The sequence below is a fragment of the Alligator mississippiensis genome, chromosome 9, assembly GCF_030867095.1.
Source record: "Alligator mississippiensis isolate rAllMis1 chromosome 9, rAllMis1, whole genome shotgun sequence".
Lineage (NCBI taxonomy): Eukaryota > Metazoa > Chordata > Crocodylia > Alligatoridae > Alligator > Alligator mississippiensis.
In genome coordinates this window covers 15,831,931-15,852,733 of record NC_081832.1, presented here as the reverse complement: position 1 = coordinate 15,852,733, position 20,803 = coordinate 15,831,931, and the positions used below count along the sequence as shown (strand labels likewise).

Below are 20,803 nucleotides of genomic sequence, written 5' to 3'. Positions count from 1 at the left end.
ATTTATATATCTGCATATTCTTACATGAGGAAATTTAAGCACAGGAATAAAATTTTCCTGGTTTAGGACTATTCCTATCACTTTCAAATACATATATGTGTGGATTTTTTTTAGAATATAACAGCTTTGCTCATACTTCAGGAATTAAATCCCTGACACACTCGCTCTGTTTCTATTACATACACAGGTCTGAAATAAATTATATATATCAGATAAGTAAGAGTATTTCCAAAATGTGTTCTATTTGGGGGCAAAATTTAAGAAACATCTCTGATGATATCTATGTACAAATCTGTTTGAGTACATTTTAAAAACACTTAACTAGTGACCAAGCAGCTAGAAAATGAGTGTAGTTCACAGAAGAAAAACGAATAGCTGAAAATATATTAAAGAACTGTACCTTTTAAATGGATTTGATTTTTCAGAAGAATTTGGATAATGTTTAAGGAATCACATATGGAAATTTTTAGACTATAGCAGCTTTGCCCATACTTTTAACTTTAACTAAATACTCATACTCTTAATTTAAACTAAACCCCTGACACGCTCTCTCTAATACACATGCACAGGTCTGATTTTATATATATGTAAATACACACACACACACATTTCAGACCTCTGTGTGTGTATTTAAAATGTACTCAGGAAGACTTGTACATAGATATCATCAGATGTTATTCTTAAAGTTTGCTCAAAGCTAGAACCCATTTTACAAAGTTTCTTACTTAACTGATTTTGCACAATGTATTTGATTATTCCTTTGATGCATAAATTGAGTGAAGTTCTTTCCAAATGTCCCCTTACGTTATACCAGGTTTTATCACATCCGAGCAAAATATTATCAATAAAACCAAAGCCTCAAAGCACAATCAATCCTGGATTCAGACCAGGTTCAGGAACTGGTAAACCTCTGTGAAAATCTGATCCATGCTTCTTATCATCTAGATCTCAAATCAAAATCATTATTCTTGACTGAATATTGCTTCAAGTTTGAGAGGCCACTGAAGAAACTCAGTGCCCATCATGCAGATCATCACTCCGTTCTATTTCCTAAATACACTGAGGATTAGAGAAACAGACAGGTCTGTCCTACTGCACACACATGACTCATAGCAGCTCCACTGTTGCCAATTTCTAGCTACCACCTCATCAGAAATACAAGGCGATTTTGTTTTGTATTTCTGTTGTAACCTTCTCTTTCCCTTCCCTTGCAAGCCTCAGCTTCAAAATAAAATGAAAATAATGCAACTTGCATGATGTATGGGAACCACTGCTCTGTTCACTCTGTTACATCTCTTTCCCCTCCCCGTTTTCAGACCAGGAATAGCATATTATTTTATATTTGTACAGTGAGCTCCTGGTCTTAGGTGATCCTGCGGCTCTAATTTATGAGTTATGCTAATACAGCAATCTCTAAGAACAGGGTTAAAGACAGTTAAAGAACAAACTCATTAAAGAACTACTACTAAAAATAAAAAAGAATGACTGAGTCAGGAAGAACAATGTTAATAGCCTAAAGACATTCATAGTTAAAAATTCAGAAAGTGAAAATGATGAAATGGCCTGGATTTAAAATATCTCTTGAAAGCTATACATTGATTGCAACTGATTAATTGCATCACTGTTTAGAACATGCATATGCCTGAATTCTTCTGAGGACTTGTTTTTTCTGTGTTTCAGAAATCAGCAGCATCGAAAAACCCATCCTCTTGTGAACTGCAGAAATGCAAATAGCACTTACAAAGGCAATTAGGAAAAGCAAAAAGAGAGAGAGAAGCAGCTATTGCCCTCCCTAGCATTAACAGTTGCAGGGGGGCTTTGTTTCTGTTTTGTGGTTTTTCATGATTACTTGCCAGAAAAATGACCTCCATGTAAATTATTTGCAAAAACAAGCTGTTGTGGAAGATATATTTTTCTTTTGCTGATTAGAGAGAAACCTGATTGCACCTTTTGGACACGTCTACACAAGACGCTAAATGCACAGTAGACTAATTCTAGTGCACATTGGCACATCACAGCAAAAGTCATGCTAATGCGCAGTAGACTTAGTCTACTGCGCATTAGTGTCACTAAAAAGGCATGTGCCAGTGCTACTGCACATTTACTGTATGGCTATGGTTACTGCACATCGAGTTAGTACCTGCTGTTTGCATTACTGTTCTCTGACTGAGTTACCTTGGCTTTCTTCATTTTCCTTGTTGAGATCTCTAGATACTTCTTTCTCTCCAAAGAGACTCTTCAGAATAGCACTGGCAATTGGGAGCATCATAGCAGTGGAGGCTGTATTACTTAACCACATGGACAGGAAAGAAGTTGTCAACATCATTCCTAAAATAAGTCTGGAAGGGAGAAAAATTCAGTTTAACACTAAGTTCTGTAAGGTCTATTTTATGTTCCAGCTGAGAAAAATCACATGGCATGATCTCATAAAATGAACAGGTACAAAGCTGTCAGTGGTCATCCTATAATATGTGGGAGCATGTACAAGTGGATTAAGTGTTAATGTAGTTCAAACAAGGCTGAAGCAGTTATTTAATTTCATCTCCCCTTCTTCATTCTTCATTACTAGCCAGCAAAAGGACTGCAACAACCTAAATGAATAAAAATAGGGAGCCCTGAAAAGGGTGTGTGTTTAAGCCAACAGCGGGTAGACATGTGGTGCTTTTACTACAGCCTACAAGCTGATATGTTGACTTTGGGTGCCATGTTCTCTTGATTACTCCGAGGTTCAGCTCATGCTTTAAAACAACTAGGGCTGGAGCCTGGAGAAATAAGACATGAAGTAATAACAAGTGTTTTGCAAAAGTTACCTGGCTGGTTGGACTCCCACTAGCATGAGGACCTTCAGGGCAATCCTGCGATGCAGGTTCCACTCCTCGATGGCAGCCGCCATGATGAGGCCACTGAGGAAGAGGAAGTTGGTGTCTAAAAAATACTGTGGGCAAACTTTGTTGGAAGGGAGAATGCCCAGAAATGGAAACAGGATGATTGGCAGCAGAGCAGTCACAGCCAATGGCAGCGCCTCTGTGCACCAGTACAAAGCCATCACGAGGATCACATAGAGACATCTTCCTTCCTGGAGAGGCAAAAAGAAACAAAGAGAACAGGTGACTGATCTGGACTTACAAACAAGGTTTGCACCCGGGGATGCTGAACATGGACAAACAAAAAGCCCAACAGGCTGAGGAGGAGTCACCGCTCATCTTTGTGGAGCAGAAGCCCCAAAACCATTCCCTTCACGGGGAGGTAGTTGCTCCTCTTGTGAGAAGAGTAGGCAGGTCAGGTCCCAGAACCTGATTGCCCCTTAAGATCCATGCACATTTCAGGAGCTTTGCCAGAGACGTAGAGCTATGTGTGCTTGGGGGGGATCGGTGTGCTCCACATCAGGGTAGGATGTACACATGGATAATATCCTCCAAACACGGACACCCTCTTCCCTATCAAGAGGGGCATCAGCTGCCTCCATGGCCTGTGCTTTCTCTTCCATTCTCTAGGCTTGGAGTTCTGGCATGGACATTTGTAGAAGGAGCCACACCTGCCTCACACATTAACCCCTCCAGCCCCCAGAAACCACAAGTCCTGGAATTGCCTTAACTTTCGTACTGAGCTCTGTCTGTGCAGAGGGAGTCCCTCTGTGGAATGATTGTGAGGATCTCTGTCAAAGGAAGCCATGAAGCACAGAAATGATTTCCCTGACTAATTCAGTTGGGTGATATTTTATTCATCCTCTGCCCATACTATTGCTAAATTGAAACAAATGTTGCCAACATCTCTGGTTTTTCCAACTGATTTTGCAGGTCATAATGCAAATATTTGTCTGCTTTCAGCCAATGTTCCACAAATCATATTTAGCAAAGAAAAGCTGCAAGAAAATGACACTCAGCTCTTGAGAGATTTGTCCTGGGCTTGACCAACCCCTATGGTCATAATAGCTAGTGTTCAAAGGAATGTCACATAACTTACTGCTGTCTCCTGATAGACTGATATAACTTCAAGACAATCCTTCCCAGTTCCTAAGGAAAAACCAGTCAATCAGGAGTTACTGGTCCTGTCATGTTTTCCATTTGCAGTTAGCTTGCCCATTTCCCATATAATCCAAGTTGCTGTTTAAGCTGCAGTCCACACTTGGCAAAAAGCCAGTACTCCATCACTGAAGCTGTAGTAAGAATTCGTTCATTTGCCCATGAGACACAAACTGTCATGGGACCCGTATTTGCACTTATAAATTATGTGCAACATAAGGGCACCTGCTGAAACAGTGAAAAGCCCCAGAGCTCTGACTGTGAAGTCAAAGGACAGTGCAGTACCAGCCACCAGGCAAATGACACAGCTTTCCTGATTGATTTTCTTTCTGTTGTTGAATCTTTGACGAGGTCTATTGTCAATGATCACAAGGCAAAATGCCCAGGATGGCATAAATAAAAGCAGAGAGTCCTTTTGAGGCCATAAAGAGCCATTGATTTGCCACTTTTTCTTGTTTTGAATGCATTTCCGCTTGTACTGAAAGCTGAGAGATGGATGACAATGAAGCTCAAACATTCACTAAGCAGTGGTTAGCTACTTCTAGTTACATGGTGGTAGTTTTGTTCCCTGATTGGATGGGATATGTAATAGTGTTAATGAGGGAATTGTATAGGCTACCATTTGAAGGTGCCTGACTAGAATAAGCTTCCAAAGGAGGCAAGACTGAGCCAAAGCCAGCCAAGCCAGGGTCAGAATACACTACAAAACCCAACTACTTTGAATAGCTTTCCAGCCATCAATGAAGGCAACAAACTAGTGAACACATATGCATGCAAAATGATACTGATCAGCCAACTTTATTAGTACCTGGGAGAGGAAAAGAACAGAATATTCAATATCATTTTCTACAGACAAACCTGTCTGAATGTAAACTACCATACCATCTAGGAAGAGCACACACCAACTGCTGAAACTTTCTTAGCCTTACGAAGGGTTTTTGAACTCGAAAGCTTGCTTAATAACTATTCTCCAGCTATTTGGGTTGGTCTGATAAAAGATATCAAATTCACCCAAGGAACCTTAACTACCATACTATGCATTCAGAACTTTTGTACTGTAATAACAGGTGCTTCAAAACTACCAAGAGAGATTAAAGTTGAAATCGGCTTTCAGTACAATATGGCAGCATTCAAGCTTCAAATATGTTCTTCACAGGCAGTCATGTTAGTGAAGCCCAAGTGTTTAGATGCTTATTACAGAAAGTGAACATAAAACATGTTGTAGAGTTATGGCTGCTAATGGTCTTAAATTGCAGCAAAGGAAATTTAGGTTGGATGCTAGAAAGAACTGTCTCAATCTGAGCGTGGTTAAGCATTGGAAAAGGCTACCGAGAGGTTGTGGAATTGCCATCCTTGGAAGTTTTTAAGAGCAAGTGAGACCAACACTTGTTTAAGATGGTTTAGACAAGAATGATTTTACCTTGAGCAATGGGTTGGATTAGATGGCCTCCTGAGGCCTTTCAGCCCTACTGTACATTTTTCCTATAAAAATCAAAGAATTTTCATATTGTATATCCACTTTAACAAGCTGTCTTTTATGTTTGCTATATGCTTATTTCTTTAAGTCAATAGGCCCAGGATCTATAACTATGTGGCATTCAATTTTGCAAATAAATGAAAGTTGTATTTTAACAAGTTTGGAGACTAGATTAGAGATTTATATCTCCTTGCAATTGGTTATTTCTCATTACTCAGATTCTTTTCAGATTCCTCTTTTCAGAAGGAACAATAACTTTGCTCTCATTAGAAGTCACATTCCATTTGACCACTCAAGATCATGTGATTTTGTTTTCACCTATTGCCCAATCCTTCTCTGTTTCAAGAAAAAAATTTTTCCCTGAAGTGATCTTCAAATGACACCCTCTGCTCCTTACTGTAACAAAGTAATTTAAATTATTACTTAACGTACGGATGCGAGAGCTTCATCCACGAAATCAGCTGAACAAATAAAATAAATGCTAGCATATGTGTAGTGTTTATTTTCTGAAAACAATAGTGACAATTTATACTTACTTAGTAGGCAGTGAAACACAACAGGGGCTGACTTACAGTCTAATAACTGACATTCAGTGCAGGATCAGAAGCCAAAGTATGCACACGCAACAAGGCATGAAGAGTTATGCTAGATTACGCCCAAAGTGTCTCTCTGCCATTTTTGGTGTCACATATTGATGAACAACAAAAATAATGAAAGCTTTATTTTTTTAAATGTCATTTCACTTCTTTTAACTTGGTTTTAACCAGAAGTGCACAGATCTCACCAAAAAGGCAACTCTCGTTTAATATAAGACAATGTAACAAAAAGCAAAGCAAAGCAATAACAACAACAAATTTGACTTGGAGCAAAGCTTCTCAGCGAAAACAAATGAAGCCTCCAAAACAAAAGCAAAACTAAATGTCCTAGTGCTGCAAGCCACTGGGAGGTTAGTTTGTAAGGAAATACTAAGCGCATTAGAGAAGTGTTTCTCAACCTGTGGATCACAACCCAAAAGTGGGTCATGAACAAACTTAAAAAATGGGTTCTTCCTTAAAGATGAAAAACGTGGGAAACCGTGGCTTTTCCCTTGCAGGCTGGCAGAGTTCCAGACTGCAAGGGATTGCTTGGAGCCCCGCCATCCCACATACCTACCCCCTGCCCCACACAATGGGGGGATAGGGGCTGGGAGGCAGTGGGGTGTGAGTGAGGGGCACTGAGTCGAGACTAGCCATCAATGTTTAGAAATGGTACAAAAAAGGTTGAGAACCACTGCATTAGAGCTCACTGCTCTCAGCCACTCACCACGTGGTTGGAACTGAAGAGAGAGAAGTTCCTGTACAAGAGACCAAGAAAAACTTCCCTTGGCTAAAACTGAAACTCTTAAGGCCCCTTTATGCCACTACTTCCTCTAAAAGAACAAAGAAGGGTTAAAGAACTTCTTACCTTTGCTGTCCACCATTACCTAAGATAAAAATAGCTTTCGGTTTCTTGCTTGCAAACTGTTCAAATGCGAAATTCAAACTTTTTTAACTGGCCATGAAGGTCACATGGCCTAGTCCCCAAGTGGATCAGAATTGGATTCCCACCAACACTCACCTCTTGCAAACATTATGCACTCCTCACATGAAACATGCTCTGTATACAAATAGTCCTGCCAGCCAGTGTCTTTCACTGCTGTGGGATATTTTCAGAAAGTGATTAGAAAAGGGCGTGAATTCAAGAAAAATTCCTCTGAAAACTGTAGTGAATGTTTGTGAATGGTTTGCACTCTCCATCCCACTGAGAAGAGACCCAGAAACACTTACTCAGCACTTACATGAAGCTCTTAAAACACTCAATAATGGAAAGAAAAAGTGTCATTGTCTCAGTTTTGCAAAGGAGGAAAGTGAAGCACAGCGAAATGAAAGGTCTTGCTCCACAATTACACAGCAAATTAATGGCTGAGAGCAGTACAAAGACTTCCACTCAGCTCTATTCTAACAACATTATACTCCTCTCCTAGAGGCAGCATTAAAACACAAGAATTTACTCATTCATACAAAGCACTGCACCCCCTCTTTTAGTTTGCACTATGCCATGGGAGCCTCCAGGGACTTTTTAAAGGCCCTAAAGCAGGTGAAAATCCTCCCTCCCTTCCTCTTCCTGCTCAAAGGCATACCACCTTCCCGCCTCTCTCCCCCACTTCCCGCCTGCCTTTCCCTGCTGCCCCAGGAACTGGGAAGCACCAGAGCCCTTCCTTCCTGCTGTGTGGGGGCAGGGCTCAGCTGGGGATGGGAACAATGGCAGCTTTCCCCTCTCCTTGACCAGGCAGGGTTGTGTGGGGGGAAATACTCTCCAGCTGCCCTGTTGCTTCTGTTCCCATCCTTGGCTGAACCCAACCCTAGATCAGGCCAGCTGCCTCTGGAGCTTCCCACCCAGAACAGTGGAGGAAACAGCAGCGGCAAGCAAGGGAGTTGGGGGTAGGGAGAAGAAAGGAGAGGAGGTGGTGTGCCTCAGAGGGAAGAGGAAGGAAGTGGGGGGATATTTACCTGCTTTAGGGACTTTAAGTCCCCAAAGGCTTCCGCTAGGTGGTCTGCTGCATTGGTGGGGACGGAAGAGGCTGGGAGCAGGAAGTGCAGCCACCTCTGCAGTGGGAGTTTTTGCTCCTGTACCCCCCCTTAGAAAATCCTGAATCCACCCCTGCACAAAGCAATAAGCTTTTTTGCAAATTAGATCTCAGTGAACTAGAGTGACAATTTTAGAGAAAGCACTCAATTTGGATTAAAAACCTACAGTGCTGGATAGTCTACCACAACCACAAGTGATCCCAGCGGTCAGTTTCCCTGACCATTGAAAATTTGGATTTTGTTTCAATGTTAATTTGTTTACCTTCAGCTTCTAGACTTCCACCCTTGCTGGTTTGTCTACTAGATTGAAGAGCCCTTAACCAATGTTTGTTCCCATGATCATACTTATTGTGATCAAGTAACCCATTAAGCTTCCTTTTATTAGGCTGAACAGACTGAACTCCTCGAGTGTCTCTCTCTCAAACATGTTTTCCACTCTTTTTATCATTCTTATGGTTCTTCTCTGAGCATTCTCCAATTTATCCACATCCTCCTTGAACTATGAATATTAAAAATTGGATGCAGTAAATACAAAATGCATTTATTACAAAATAATATAACCTCCCAATTCTTAGCCAATATTCTCTTTTTATATATCCAATGATTACATTGACCCTTTTAGCCACAGGGTCAGACTTTGGAGATGATGTTCAGCTGATTATCTAGCATGAACCAAGAGTCACTGCTTCTCAGGACAAAATTGGAAGGTTGACCTACATGCTTTGTTTCTAGTCATAATACCTTGCAGTTAACCTGAAATCCATATTGTTTGCTTGCACACAGCTTGGGATCAGTGGCATGTCCTCTTCTTCATTGGTACCTATGCAACCTTTGTGTTATCTGAACAATGTCACTGAAGATGCCAAACAGCACTGAGGTGAGACCCAATACCTATAAGACCTCATCTGAAATACACTTTCTAAGTGCTGATATTTTGAGATCTATAAGTTAGTCAGTTTTTAATGCTCCCTATTGGTTTTATATCTTTCTTGTTTCTTAGGTCAAATGCCTAAATGAATTTAAGTGCATTACATCTACTTAGGATCTTATATTTATCAATCAAGCTTATAATCTCATCAGAAAAAGATAAAAAGTTAGTTTGACAACATTATTGTCCCTAAAACATACCGATTGCCATTAATTCTTTTAACATCCTTTAGTTCTTATTAAATTGACTCCCATATCCTCCTTGCTATTGTGCCTAGCCTTTAATTACCTGGGTCGTTTCATTTATCCTTTTTAAATAGTGGTACAATATTATCTTTTTTCTTGTCCATTTGATCACTCCTATTGCTCCTAGACTTACTGCAAAGTGACTTGACTAATCTAAGGAGCTCTTGGCCAATCCTTTTAAAACTCTTGGATGCAAGTTATCTGGACCTCACAATGTCTTAAAATGCCTCAGTAGACCCTGGTTGAGTGGAAGTATTTCATCTTTAGTCATCCCAACAATATTGTATGACTACATCATCTACCTTTTTCTGAAATACAGAAAATAAATGTGTATTGGACACTTTTTCCAGCATTATTATTGATAATTATACCTTTTCCAAATGGACAAATATCATTAAGGTTTCTGTTTTTCCTAATATGCTTAAAAAGTTCATTATCCTTAACTCTGATGACTATAGATTTTTCTCTTGTGCTCTTTTGCTTCCTTTCTTGATTTTCTATGGTCCCTAGCTTTTGATTTATATTCAGTACAACTACTCCCTGCTTAATGTCATAGTTACATTTTTGAAAAATGCAACTTTAAGCAAAACAATGTTAAGCAAATCCATATACATCACACTAGTTACCTACTAGCAGGCAGCAGCCAAACAACGGTATAACCAAACATTGTGCAACCTTAAATGAGTATGTACCCTAATAGATCAGCAACGTAATAGCAAAATGTTAAGCAGGACAACATTAAGTGAAAAGTACTTGTATCAATTATCAATTTTTCCTTTCTTCCATTTCTTTTTATGGCTTATACACTTCCACAGCCAGCCAACTTAAAAAAAAATAATCAGTATGACCCTTCTATTGACTGTTCTTTTTGGGAACTTAGTAAAATATTCTTATACAATTCCTAATTATCACTCATATATTATGGTTTAAATTATTTCTTCCAACTCATCTGGCTGCTTTCAGCTTTGTGAAACTGGCCTTTTTAAAACCCCAAGTTTATAAGTAATATTGGTTTGGACTTTATTCTATTTGCACATAACAAATGCCATCAAGCTGTAAGTATGTGTTTTAACTCCTAGTCCACTGCCCTTTCCAGCACTTTGCACTGCACACACTTGTATTTGCTGTGGAGCGCACAAAACTGCATTACCGTATTCTTGTCATTGTTCCCTCCCACACCATCTCTGCAGGTAGCTATGCTGCTAGAACACAGTGAGAGAAGCCCACTGGATGCCACTTACATAACCCTCGTTCACTTTAGTCTCAGATGCCCACTCTAGTGAAACAGTTTGAAGATGGCTCCAGCTCTTTACTTTTAACTATGGAAGCTGTAACTTTTCAGCTGGGACCTGTTAAGTGTCTTCACTTCCATCTCTCCCAAAAAGCATCTTGGTTCCAAGTTGGTTTGTGTTCTCATTTTAAATCAAGCTTGGTTTTTAGAAGGCGCTGGGCATTATGCTCCCTTTAGCAGATTTGGCTACTGCTGCCGTTGCCAAGCCAGGGGACTGCAGACATGGAGTTAATTAGAAGCTGTTGGAACAAGCTCTTTGCACAGCTCATTAAAAGTGCCCCCTGTGCCCCTGCCAGCAACACAGGTCCTTCAGCCACTTACTGCCCTGCTGGAGCTTTCTGCAATCATTCACAGCTCCCCCTAGGTGGGTCGCAAGCACCTCCCACTCCTGAGTTAGGTACGCAGCAACTTCAGCAGCCAGCAGAGAGTGAGGCAACACAAGGGGTCTTATGCAAAATGGTGATAACAGAGAGGCACTTTTTCATGAACTCTTTCCTTGCATCATTTGATATACGATTGACACATTCTCCCAGACAACATTCAGGGGGTCACATGCTACGATATAGAGAACCCTGCCCTTGGGGTTGGTAGAAATGGGATGATGCCAGTTACTACTGTTTCCTCCAATAACAATATGACCCTGGAGACATCCTCAGACAGCCCCGGCTGGGGGCACCATTAAGATATCAGAAACCTGAAGACGGCAAGGGCTGACCCAAAATCCAACCAGTTGTAACTTCCACCAGCTTGTAATACCCCTCTGGAGGAAACAGTCTGGCAAGAATCACTAAACTCTTAGGCCTCACCACTCCCAGCCCTTTCATGCTCCCCTCTTTTGTGATATGGCCTCTACAACAGATACATGGGGAATGGGAACCATTTAAGTAGCCACAATGTCTTTGCATTACCAAGGGTGTAGACTTCCTCAGCCTGACGAAGGGTTTTTAAACCCGAAAGCTTGCTAAAGATTTTTTTCCAACTATATAAGTTGGTCTAATAAAAGATATCAGATTCACCCAAAGAACCTTGTCTGCCTTTGCATTACCAAGGAATTCCTGCTGTAGCATAGCTTCCTAACTAATTTGTATAGCAGAGAATGGCCGACATGAAGATTAGGGTGATGTTTTAGGCCTGATAAATTAATTTATCAGGTTTAGCTTCCAATAAATTAGATATTAAAGTAATGCACTGACCTGCACTGAGCAAACACTTTATTATATCTATGTATTATCTTCACTGACAGCTTGGCTTATAAGAAGCAGGTTTTAGAAGCTCCCAACTGCCTGAAGTTTCTAATAGCTGTGCTTTCTAGAACAGCCTTCCATAGGAGCCAAAAAAGTTTACTGGTCTCAAGAAAGCACTGATTTATGAAGTGGCTGCCCATGATAGCAGGTTCATAGTAGACACCAGGGCTGGAAGGGACCTCAAATCCAGCCCCCTGCCCCAAGGGCAGGAAGTCAGCAGGGATTGTACGATCCCAGCAAAATAAACACCCAAATGTCTCTTGAAGGCGTTCAAAGCAGGTGCTTGAAACACCTACGGTGGCAGTCTATTCCAAAACTTGGGGGCTCGGTTGGTAAAGAAGTTCTTCCTTACGTTCAGCCTGAAATGGTCATGGAGGAGTTTGTGACCATTCGACCTTGTCATCCCCTGGGGCACACTGGTGAACAGACGTTCCCCCAGATCCTGGTGAGCACCCCTGATAAACTTGTACGTGGCCACCAGATCACCCCTGACCCTGCGCTTTTCCAGGCTGAAGAGTCCCATGGCTCTCAGCCTCTCATCATCGGATCTGTTTTCCTGACCTTTGATCATGCGTGTGGCTATCCTCTGCACTCTCTCAAGCCTCTCCACATCCTTTTTGAATTGTGGAGCCCAAAACTGGATGCAGTACTCCAGCTGTGGGCTCACCAAGGCAGAGTACAATGGGAGAATGACATCCTGGGATTTCCTTGAGAAGCATCTATGGATGCAAGCCAGGGTTTTGCTCACTTTACTAGCTGCAGCATCACACTGAAGGCTCATGTTCATCTTGTGGTCAATCATGACCCCCAAGTCCCTTTCGCCCATAGTGCTAGCCAACGTAGCACTGCCGAGCCTATAAGGATGCTGCAGGTTTTTCCTCCCAAGGTGGAGAACCTTGCATTTTTCTGTGTTAAACACCATCAGGTTCCTGTCCGCCCATTTCCTGAGCCTGTCAAGGTCTGCCTGGATCACCCTCCTGTCCTCAGGTGTGGATGCTTTACCCCAGAGTTTGTTGTTGTCGGCGAACTTGGCCAGTTTGCTTCTGACACCAATGTCTACATCATTAATGAAGATGTTAAATAGTATAGGCCCTAGGACAGAGCCTTGAGGGACCCCACTGGTCACAGCGCACCACAACGATTGTCTTCCATCCGCCACCACCCTCTGGGTCCTACCACAGAGCCAATTCCCAGCCAGCGGATCATGGTGAGGCCGAGGCCACAAGTAGCCAGTTTTGCCAAGAGGTGATCATGGGATACCAGATTGAAGACTTTTTTCAAGTCAAGATATATGACATCAATCTCTTCTCCCTTGTCCAGGTGATAGGTCACCTGGTCATTAAAGGAAATAAGATTGGTCAAGCAAGACCTACCTGCAACAAACCTGTACTGGCTATCCCTCAGGATGTTGCCATCAGTCAGTCTGTTAAGAATGGCCTCTTTGATAATCTTTTCAAAGACCTTCCCCGAGATAGAGGTCAGGCTGATGGGCCTGTAGTTTGCCAGATCCACTTTCCTCTCTTTTTTGAAGATAGGCACCGCATTGCTCTTCTTCCAATTGTCGGGCACTTCACCAGAGCGCCAAGAGTTCTCAAAGATCCATGCCAGGGGCTGAGCTATGATGCTAGCCAGCTCCTTGAGTACCCTGGGGTGTAAACTGTCAGGGCCGGCTGACTTGAAGGTATCCAGGTAATGGGGCTTGATGCCCCAAGGGTTCTTTTTCAGTCCTGTGTTCAGAGTTAGTCATTTCATTCTAGCAGTGCAGTTAATGCTACGTGCTCCACAGCTCTTCACAACCAGGGCTGCCTTCCAAAATTTAACCACCGGAGCTTCCCATACCTCCTGAGACTTTGCCAATTCAGCAGTCTTAGCATTTTCAAGAAGCTGTTAAAAATGTAACCTGCAACCTTCATTTCCTAACAACCACGTGCTGCTCAGGTTGTAAAGCGCCAGTGAAAGCACAGCTCCAGACATCAGAATTTACTCTTGGGTGGAAGCAAGTTTTCTTGCTTGCTCAACAAAAACAAGTCAATTAGTTTTGAAACTGGAGGTGATTAATTTACTCCTGAACATGAATTAACAGGACTTTCTGAAAGAGTCACTCTCAGCTGCAGACTTGGCCATAATGTGAATTGAGGTGGGGGGCTTAGTGAAACTGCAGCATAGTTTGTTTTAAATATAAATGAACAAATTCTGCCCTCATTTTCATTCATGCCACCACACTGATATCAGGAATTTGACTTAAAAGTGCCAGCAAAATCTGTAGTGCAGTTTCTGGGTCCATTTCAGTTTCCAGGACAATAGACTGCAGTTAGCAGGCAACTTCTCCCAGGACCATATCCTACAACTTTTTCAAAATGGATAACTAAGGAATAGTCACTAGCATAGTTCGGGCAGGCCTGTAAAAGCTACACCTGTGCATCTCTGCCAACAAACAATTCTAGTCCTTTGCTCTCCAAGCAATCCTGCTAAATGTTGACCTGCGTGCCTTGTGCATAATGCAAAGGTCAGAGTAGCACCCTCTCTCCTTTTGCATTCATGGGTCTTGGATAAGAATTGCTAGTCATGCTGAGCTGTATATCCAGAAGCATGCCTTGTACCCAAGAAGCATGCTACTAGGACAGGGGTCAGCAACATTTTTAAGCCGAGTGCCAACAACACCTGCAACCTCCATTTGTAAGATGTTGGTGTGCCTATAGCAGACAGTGGGGGAGTTGCGAGGGGCCTGATCCTTCTTGTGACAGCACAGTCCCAGTCCCTTCCCCCCCATTTGCCCTGAGGCATGAATGCCAAGCTAAACGCCTTCATGTGCCATGCTCTGGCACGCATGCCAGGGATTGCCTGTACTAGGACATTAGAACACCTGAAGGATCACCAACTATATCTTTATAGTTAGAGCAACACACCTTGTACAAACAACAGGGGCTATGGTGCCAGTGTGACTATACCAGTAGAGGATTCTCTGTAAGTTCCATATACACAGAAACTTTTGCTAGTGGACTATGTCAGAAATGTGATTTATTCATGCTCCTAATCTGTTGCTGCACCAACAAAACTTTCTAGTGCTGTTCTGGCCTCAGCAGTAGTCTGCAGTTAGACTGTAAGCAGCTTCTTCCCCACACCATATCCCAGGACCAACATCAGTGACGGTTTCCAAAGCAGTCCCATTAAATCCTTTAAGTTCAGCTACAGAAAATGAATGTACAAAGCAATATAATGAGCAATGTACAGGTCTGCAGAAGGAAGCCTCTTTCTGCTCTTTCAAACAAGCAAAATATTGCATATATAGACTTAGAAAGAAATCTTCCAAATAATGCAGTTAAACTCATAAAAGAACTTCCTCTGCTACAGTGTTGTGGCATCAAACAAAGCAATGATCAGACTTTTTTCTTTTTAGAGATTCATGATGCAAACTTGGAAGTGAAGTTCTTATTTGCTTAAATCCTCAGGCAAGGTTTCCTAGTTCATAGTTTCTAGAGTCGGAAGGGACCTGACCAGATCATCAAGTCCGATTCTCTGCCCTGGGCAGGAATGAGTGCTGGTATCATTATACCCCAGCCAGATACCTATCCAACCTCCTCTTGAAGACCCCCAAGGTACAGGAGAGCACCACCTCCCTTGGGAGCCCATTCCAGAGCCTGGCAGCCCTAACCATAAAGTAATGCCTCCTGATATCAAGCCTAAACCTACTCTCAATCAATTTATTCCTTGTTATCCCATGTGGTGCCCAGGGGAACAGCGCCCAAATGTGAGGAAGCAAGGTGGGGAAGCCTAAATGTTTCAACAGCATCCCCAACACAGTTCTATCCACATGTCAAATTCCTGGGCTCCTATACCCCCTGCCATGCCATCCAGCACTGCTCTAAAGCAGAGGTCAGCAAACGTGCTGACTCATGCCCAGTTTCTGGCAAGAGAAACAAATTCATTTTCAGGTGGATCGGAGTCAGGATGTCAATTCAAGGGTGAAAACCTGAGCCCACTAAATTAAATAGCAAAAAAACCTCCCAATGATTCTGTGGTGCACGGCCTTCACCCCAGGAGTCTAACAAAGAAAAGCCTGCTCTTCTCTCCTAGTTCTGCAGTGAATGTTCATGAGAGACATCAACCTAAAAATGTTTTGTATGGGACAACTACAGAAATCTTGTATATTTAAAAGCAGGTTTTTAATATTACCTCCTAAAACATATCACTTGTCTGCCCTGCACCCAATCCCAAAGCCGGCATCCTACCGCAAAAGTAGCTTTTGAGCAACCCAACACTTCACTCAAGCAGCTGCTTCAGTCATGGGAACAAAGCTCTCTCTCTCTTCTGAACATATGCCTGATACCTGCAAAATGTTGCGACTCACAGCCCACACTCAGGAGACCTGGCTTCTGCTCCCAGCTCTGCCACTGGCGCCAGCAGCAACCCCGGACCTCTCTGTATCCATACGTGTATGCAAGGGATAAATACTACTGACCTCCTGTGGCTTGAGATCTACTGGTAAAAACTGTTATGCCTCCAAGTTGTAAGGGTAAAATAAAGTACTTATTAGTGTGTCCCACTTAATGTCAGCCAATTCTGAGACCTGCATAGCCTAGGGGTGAATTCCCACATCTCCCAGTTACTACAGCATCCCCTTCCTATGACGGGCAGAACTTTCCCATCAGACCAGCAGGGCTACTGGGCTCTACTACATCAGGCTCTTCCCTCACCTCCGTTTACTTGGACCCAAAGTAACCGGGGGGCTACAACGACTGTACTGCGTGGCAGAAAGACCAAGGGTGGCACTGAGGAGGAGCTCACCTGCCAGCACCTGCTCGGGTTATGCAGAAGAGGAGTCTCAGGGCAGTGCCTGTGTGCCCGCAGCAGCAACAGGTCTCTGGGTGGGGGGACCATTAGGGCTTCGGGAGTGGGCACCACGGGAGAGGTGGTCTAGCCTTTAAGAGGAGGTTAGACGAACACCTTGACCCCAGTACTCTTTCCAGCCATGGCAAGGGGGGGGGGGGGGGGGGGGGGGGGGGGGACTAGATGATCTGCTCAGGTCCCTTCCGACCCGACCAACTATGAAACTATGAGCGAGGTGGCTCAGCAGCTCGCTGTCGCTGCTCAGCGCGGGCCGCGCAGCTGGCGGGCCTCCCCCGGGACGCGCCGCTGGCACGGGGCGCTGCGGGCGCAGCCCCGCGCGTCTGGGGCAGCCCCGGCCCCGCCGAGACTGCCAGGGGCGGCGCGGGGGAAGGGGCAGGTGGCAGCGCCGGGGGGGGGTTACCTTGGGGGGCAGGCTGAGGAGCACGGGCAGCAGCACCAGCGGGGTGCAGAGCAGCACCAGGAACCGCCGCAGGCTCCACACTTTCTTCACCAGGGCACCGATAGCGGCCATCCCCCGCAGATGCCCCGCGGGACCCGAGTGCGGCCGGGCGCGGGGCCGCCGCCGCTTTATCTCGGGGGGAGGAGAGTCCGGGCGGGCGGGGGCGGGGGCGGGGCAGGGCTCGCACCTGGGGGCGGCTCGGACCCGCACCCCGCCCTGCCCGGGGTGCCGCGAGCCCCAGCCCCGCGGCCGGCAGGCTCCATCCCGCACCCGCGCGCAGGCGGGGAAGGGCCGGGAGTGCGCGGGGAGCAACGCATGAGCCCGCAGCCCCGAGCAGCCCATCCCAGGCCCCGCGGGCACCTGCCGCCCGGCCCCGCACCCCGCAGCCACCCCCGAGTTGCCCCCGCTCGGCCCGGGAGCCTCCGCGTCTCTATCAGTCCTTGCACCTGCCCCGCGCGGCCCGGTCCTGTCCCCGCATCTCCGCGGCCGGGGCCAAGCGGCGCCGGGCTCCGTTCCCGGCAGCACCAGGCTTGGGCCGGGCGCTGGAGAGCGCTCGCATCGCCCCAGCTCTTCTGCAGCCCGGCAGCTCCACGTTGTCCCTGAAAACACCGAGGATCAGCCCCCCGCTCTTCAGCGTCCAGTGCTGAGCAGAACGAGGCGCTGGCTTGCAGCCCTGACGCGACAACTCGCGGTGAAGGAGGCAAGAAACGAGCCCCCCTTGGGACGAGGCATCATCAGCCCCAGCCCCCCAGGGCAGATGTAGCAGGCTGCAGTGAGGTAAGTGCGGGTGTAGCAGGCTCTTGGCCTCATAGGAGGAACGGAGAAGTACCCTTGGAAAGAGAAACCAGGGCACTATTCTGGTATATTTTAAGCCTGTGTAAAATCCAAGGTCAAAGGTTCAGAGGGAAAAAAGGAACATGAAATGAAGGTTACATCATTTAAGGCCTGACAGGGAGCCACTAGCCCCAGAGATGACATCTGCTTGCAAGTCTTTTTTTAGGGACACAAGACATTCCTCAAGGCCTACACACCACTGATGTAAAATCTGTGAAGCCAGTGGAGTCATGCCACATGACGCTGGGCTGGCCATTGGATTTTGGGGGCATGAGCAGGTGGGTGTGTCCGTATATCAGCCTTGTGAGCCTTGGTTGTCAAATATGAAGCAATACTGTTTCAGTACTGCATTGAGCTCCTTGAGCTGGACAGCTCTGACACCTCCCAAAGGCACAGAACTCAAAAGAAAAGTAACAGAGGCCAAAGAGGAGGGAAACAGACATTCATCAAGGTAATTTTGGAGTGATATATTTTTGATTCTCTGCCTCATTTCTCATGAGATCGTCCTTTACCCTGATGCAACAGAAAGTTCCCCAGCTTGCTCAAGTTTAAGGGAAATGGTGGTGAAAGGCCATGACTGTTAAAGCTAGGGGTTACTGACGGACTAAGAACCATAAAGCAAACAGGAGTAGATGCAAACTAACACACATTCACATAACATTAAATCTCACAGCTGAAGCTGCAAAATAGGTAATATGATTCATGCTGTTAGAAGGACCTCAAGGATCTCCTCGGGGTCAAACTGTGCTCTATGATTGACTGGCCAATACCATACTCAGCCCCAAAGAGTCAGTTATCCATCAGGTTTGTGACCTTCATCATTTTTGAAAGAACTAGTGAAAAGATGCAGAGAGGGTAAGGGGAAATTCAACATCTAGTGCTCAATCTGTGATGCTTAAAGCACAGGGATAAAGGAAGGGCTGCATTTCAAAGTGCATCTGCCTCCTAGGGGGTGCCCCAGCCCCTGCCCCATGGGGCCATCACGCCCGGGTGCAGCAAGCCCCAGCCCTGCATCCATGAGTTGGCAGCCCTAGGGCTGGATCCTCCAGCATCTGTATGCTGCCTGCAGCTGGGCAACAGAAGAACAATGACTGAGGAGCGGATCCAAGACCAAGGAGCTCAGGCCAAGGCCCAACAGGCACCTGCTGTTGGCCACCCCTGGACTCCAGAGCCACCCAAGCTACCACTGCTTCTGACTGCATTTTCACCCCCCAAGTTGCCCCTGCCTCAGCCTGGCTTCAGCTTCAAGCCTCAGTGTCTTTATTAGTTCTTAAAAATACTCCCCTTCCTCCACCACCTTTCCAGCTCTGTCCCATCCCGACATCTGTGCAGGAGTGGCCTGCCCCCCCGCAGTCAGGCACCACCAACTCAGGGGTGCAGTATGGTGACACCCTCCTTGGAACTAGGTCAGCAGGGCCACAGCCAGGCTCCAGGGCAGGGGGTGCAGGGAGAAGTCCATGTGTGGTACTAGCTGTGGAGGCAGCGTTGCTGGAGTTGAAACAGCGCCCAGGTTGAGTTCCTGGCAGCACCAGGCTTGAGCTGGGTGCTGAAGAGCACTCAGGATTGCCCCAGCTCTTCAGCAGCCCGGGAGCTCCATGTTGTCCCTGAAGGCATGCATGATCAACCCCCTGCTCTTCAGCTTTCAATGCTGAGCAGAAAGAGATGCTGGCTTGCAGTCCTGACACATCAACTCACAGTGAAGGAGGCAAGAAATTAACCCCCTCTTGGGACTATGCACCGCCTTCCCCAGCCCCCAGGGCAGATGTAGCAGGCTGCTGTGCTTCTGTTTCTTGGCCTCATAGGAGGAAGGGAGAAATACCCATTGGAAAGACAAACAAGGGCACTATTCCAGTATATTTTAAGCCTGTATAAAATCCAGGTTCAACAGTCGGGGGGAAAGAGGAACATGAGCTGAAGGTTGCGTCATTTAAGGCCTTGACAGGGAGTCAGTCCCCAGCCCCAGAGGTGGCATCTGCTTGCAAGTCTTTTTTTAGGGACACATGACATTCCTCAAGGCCTACACACCACTGATGTAACATCTGTGAAGCCAGCAGAGTCATGCCAGATGATGCCTTGCATTTTGGGGGCATGAGCAGGTAGGTGTGTCCATATATCAGCCTTGTGAGCCTTGGTTGTCAAATATGAAGCAATATTGTTTTGGTATTGCATTGAGCTCCTTGAGCTGGACAGCTCTGATACCTCCCAAAGGCACAGAACTCAAAAGAAAAGTAACAGAGGCCAAAGAGGAGGGAAACATACATTCAATTCAGCAGGGTAATTTTGGAGTGATATATTTTTGATTCTCCACCTCATTTCTCATTAGATCATCCTTTACTCTGCTGGAAGGGAGAGTTCCCAGGCTTGCACAAATGCAAGGGAAATGGTGGTGGAAGGCCATGACTGTTAAAGCTAGGGTGATTGACAGACTAAGAACCAAAAGCAAGCAGGAGTGGATACAAACTAACACACATTCACATAACATTAAATCTCACAGTTGAAGCTGCAAAATAGTTAGGAAATATGAGTCATGCAGTTAGAAGGACCTCAAGGATCTCCTCGGGGTCAAACTGTGCTCTCTGATTGACTGGCCAAAACCATACTCAGCCCCAAAGAGTCAGTTACTCATCAGGTACCTATCTTCCCACTGGATTCAAAGGATCTTCCACCGGCAACACTGGTGGTACTTCCCAGTGACTTGAGATGTCTCCTGTATGTTGCCCACATCTCAGCTCCTTACAGGAAGGTGGAGCTCAGAACTGCTTGATAAACCATGAGCTTGGTTTCAGATAGGATGCCGTGATCTGAATGTACCCATTTTCTCAGGAATCCAAAAGCTGCACTTGCACATTTGAGGCAATGTTGGATTTCA

General features: G+C 45.2%; 1 protein-coding gene across 2 annotated transcripts in view; it reads right to left on the bottom strand.

Moving 5' to 3' along the window:
• Positions 1 to 17,207, bottom strand: part of SLC13A3 (solute carrier family 13 member 3) — a 48,690-nt gene extending 31,483 nt beyond the window's left edge. The window contains exons 1-3 of one of the 2 annotated variants that reach the window (XM_006275233.3): positions 17,062 to 17,207; positions 2,811 to 3,076; positions 2,176 to 2,339 (exon numbers count right to left, since the gene is read on the bottom strand). In XM_006275233.3, the coding sequence (XP_006275295.1) occupies positions 2,176 to 2,339; positions 2,811 to 3,076; positions 17,062 to 17,172 (541 nt within the window). In that variant the 5' untranslated portion in view covers positions 17,173 to 17,207. Of the gene's footprint in view, positions 1 to 2,175; positions 2,340 to 2,810; positions 3,077 to 13,186; positions 13,553 to 17,061 lie in introns of those variants that run through there. The other variant, XM_059733176.1, reaches the window with a different exon arrangement.
• Between the last annotated feature and the right edge of the window lie 3,596 nt (positions 17,208 to 20,803).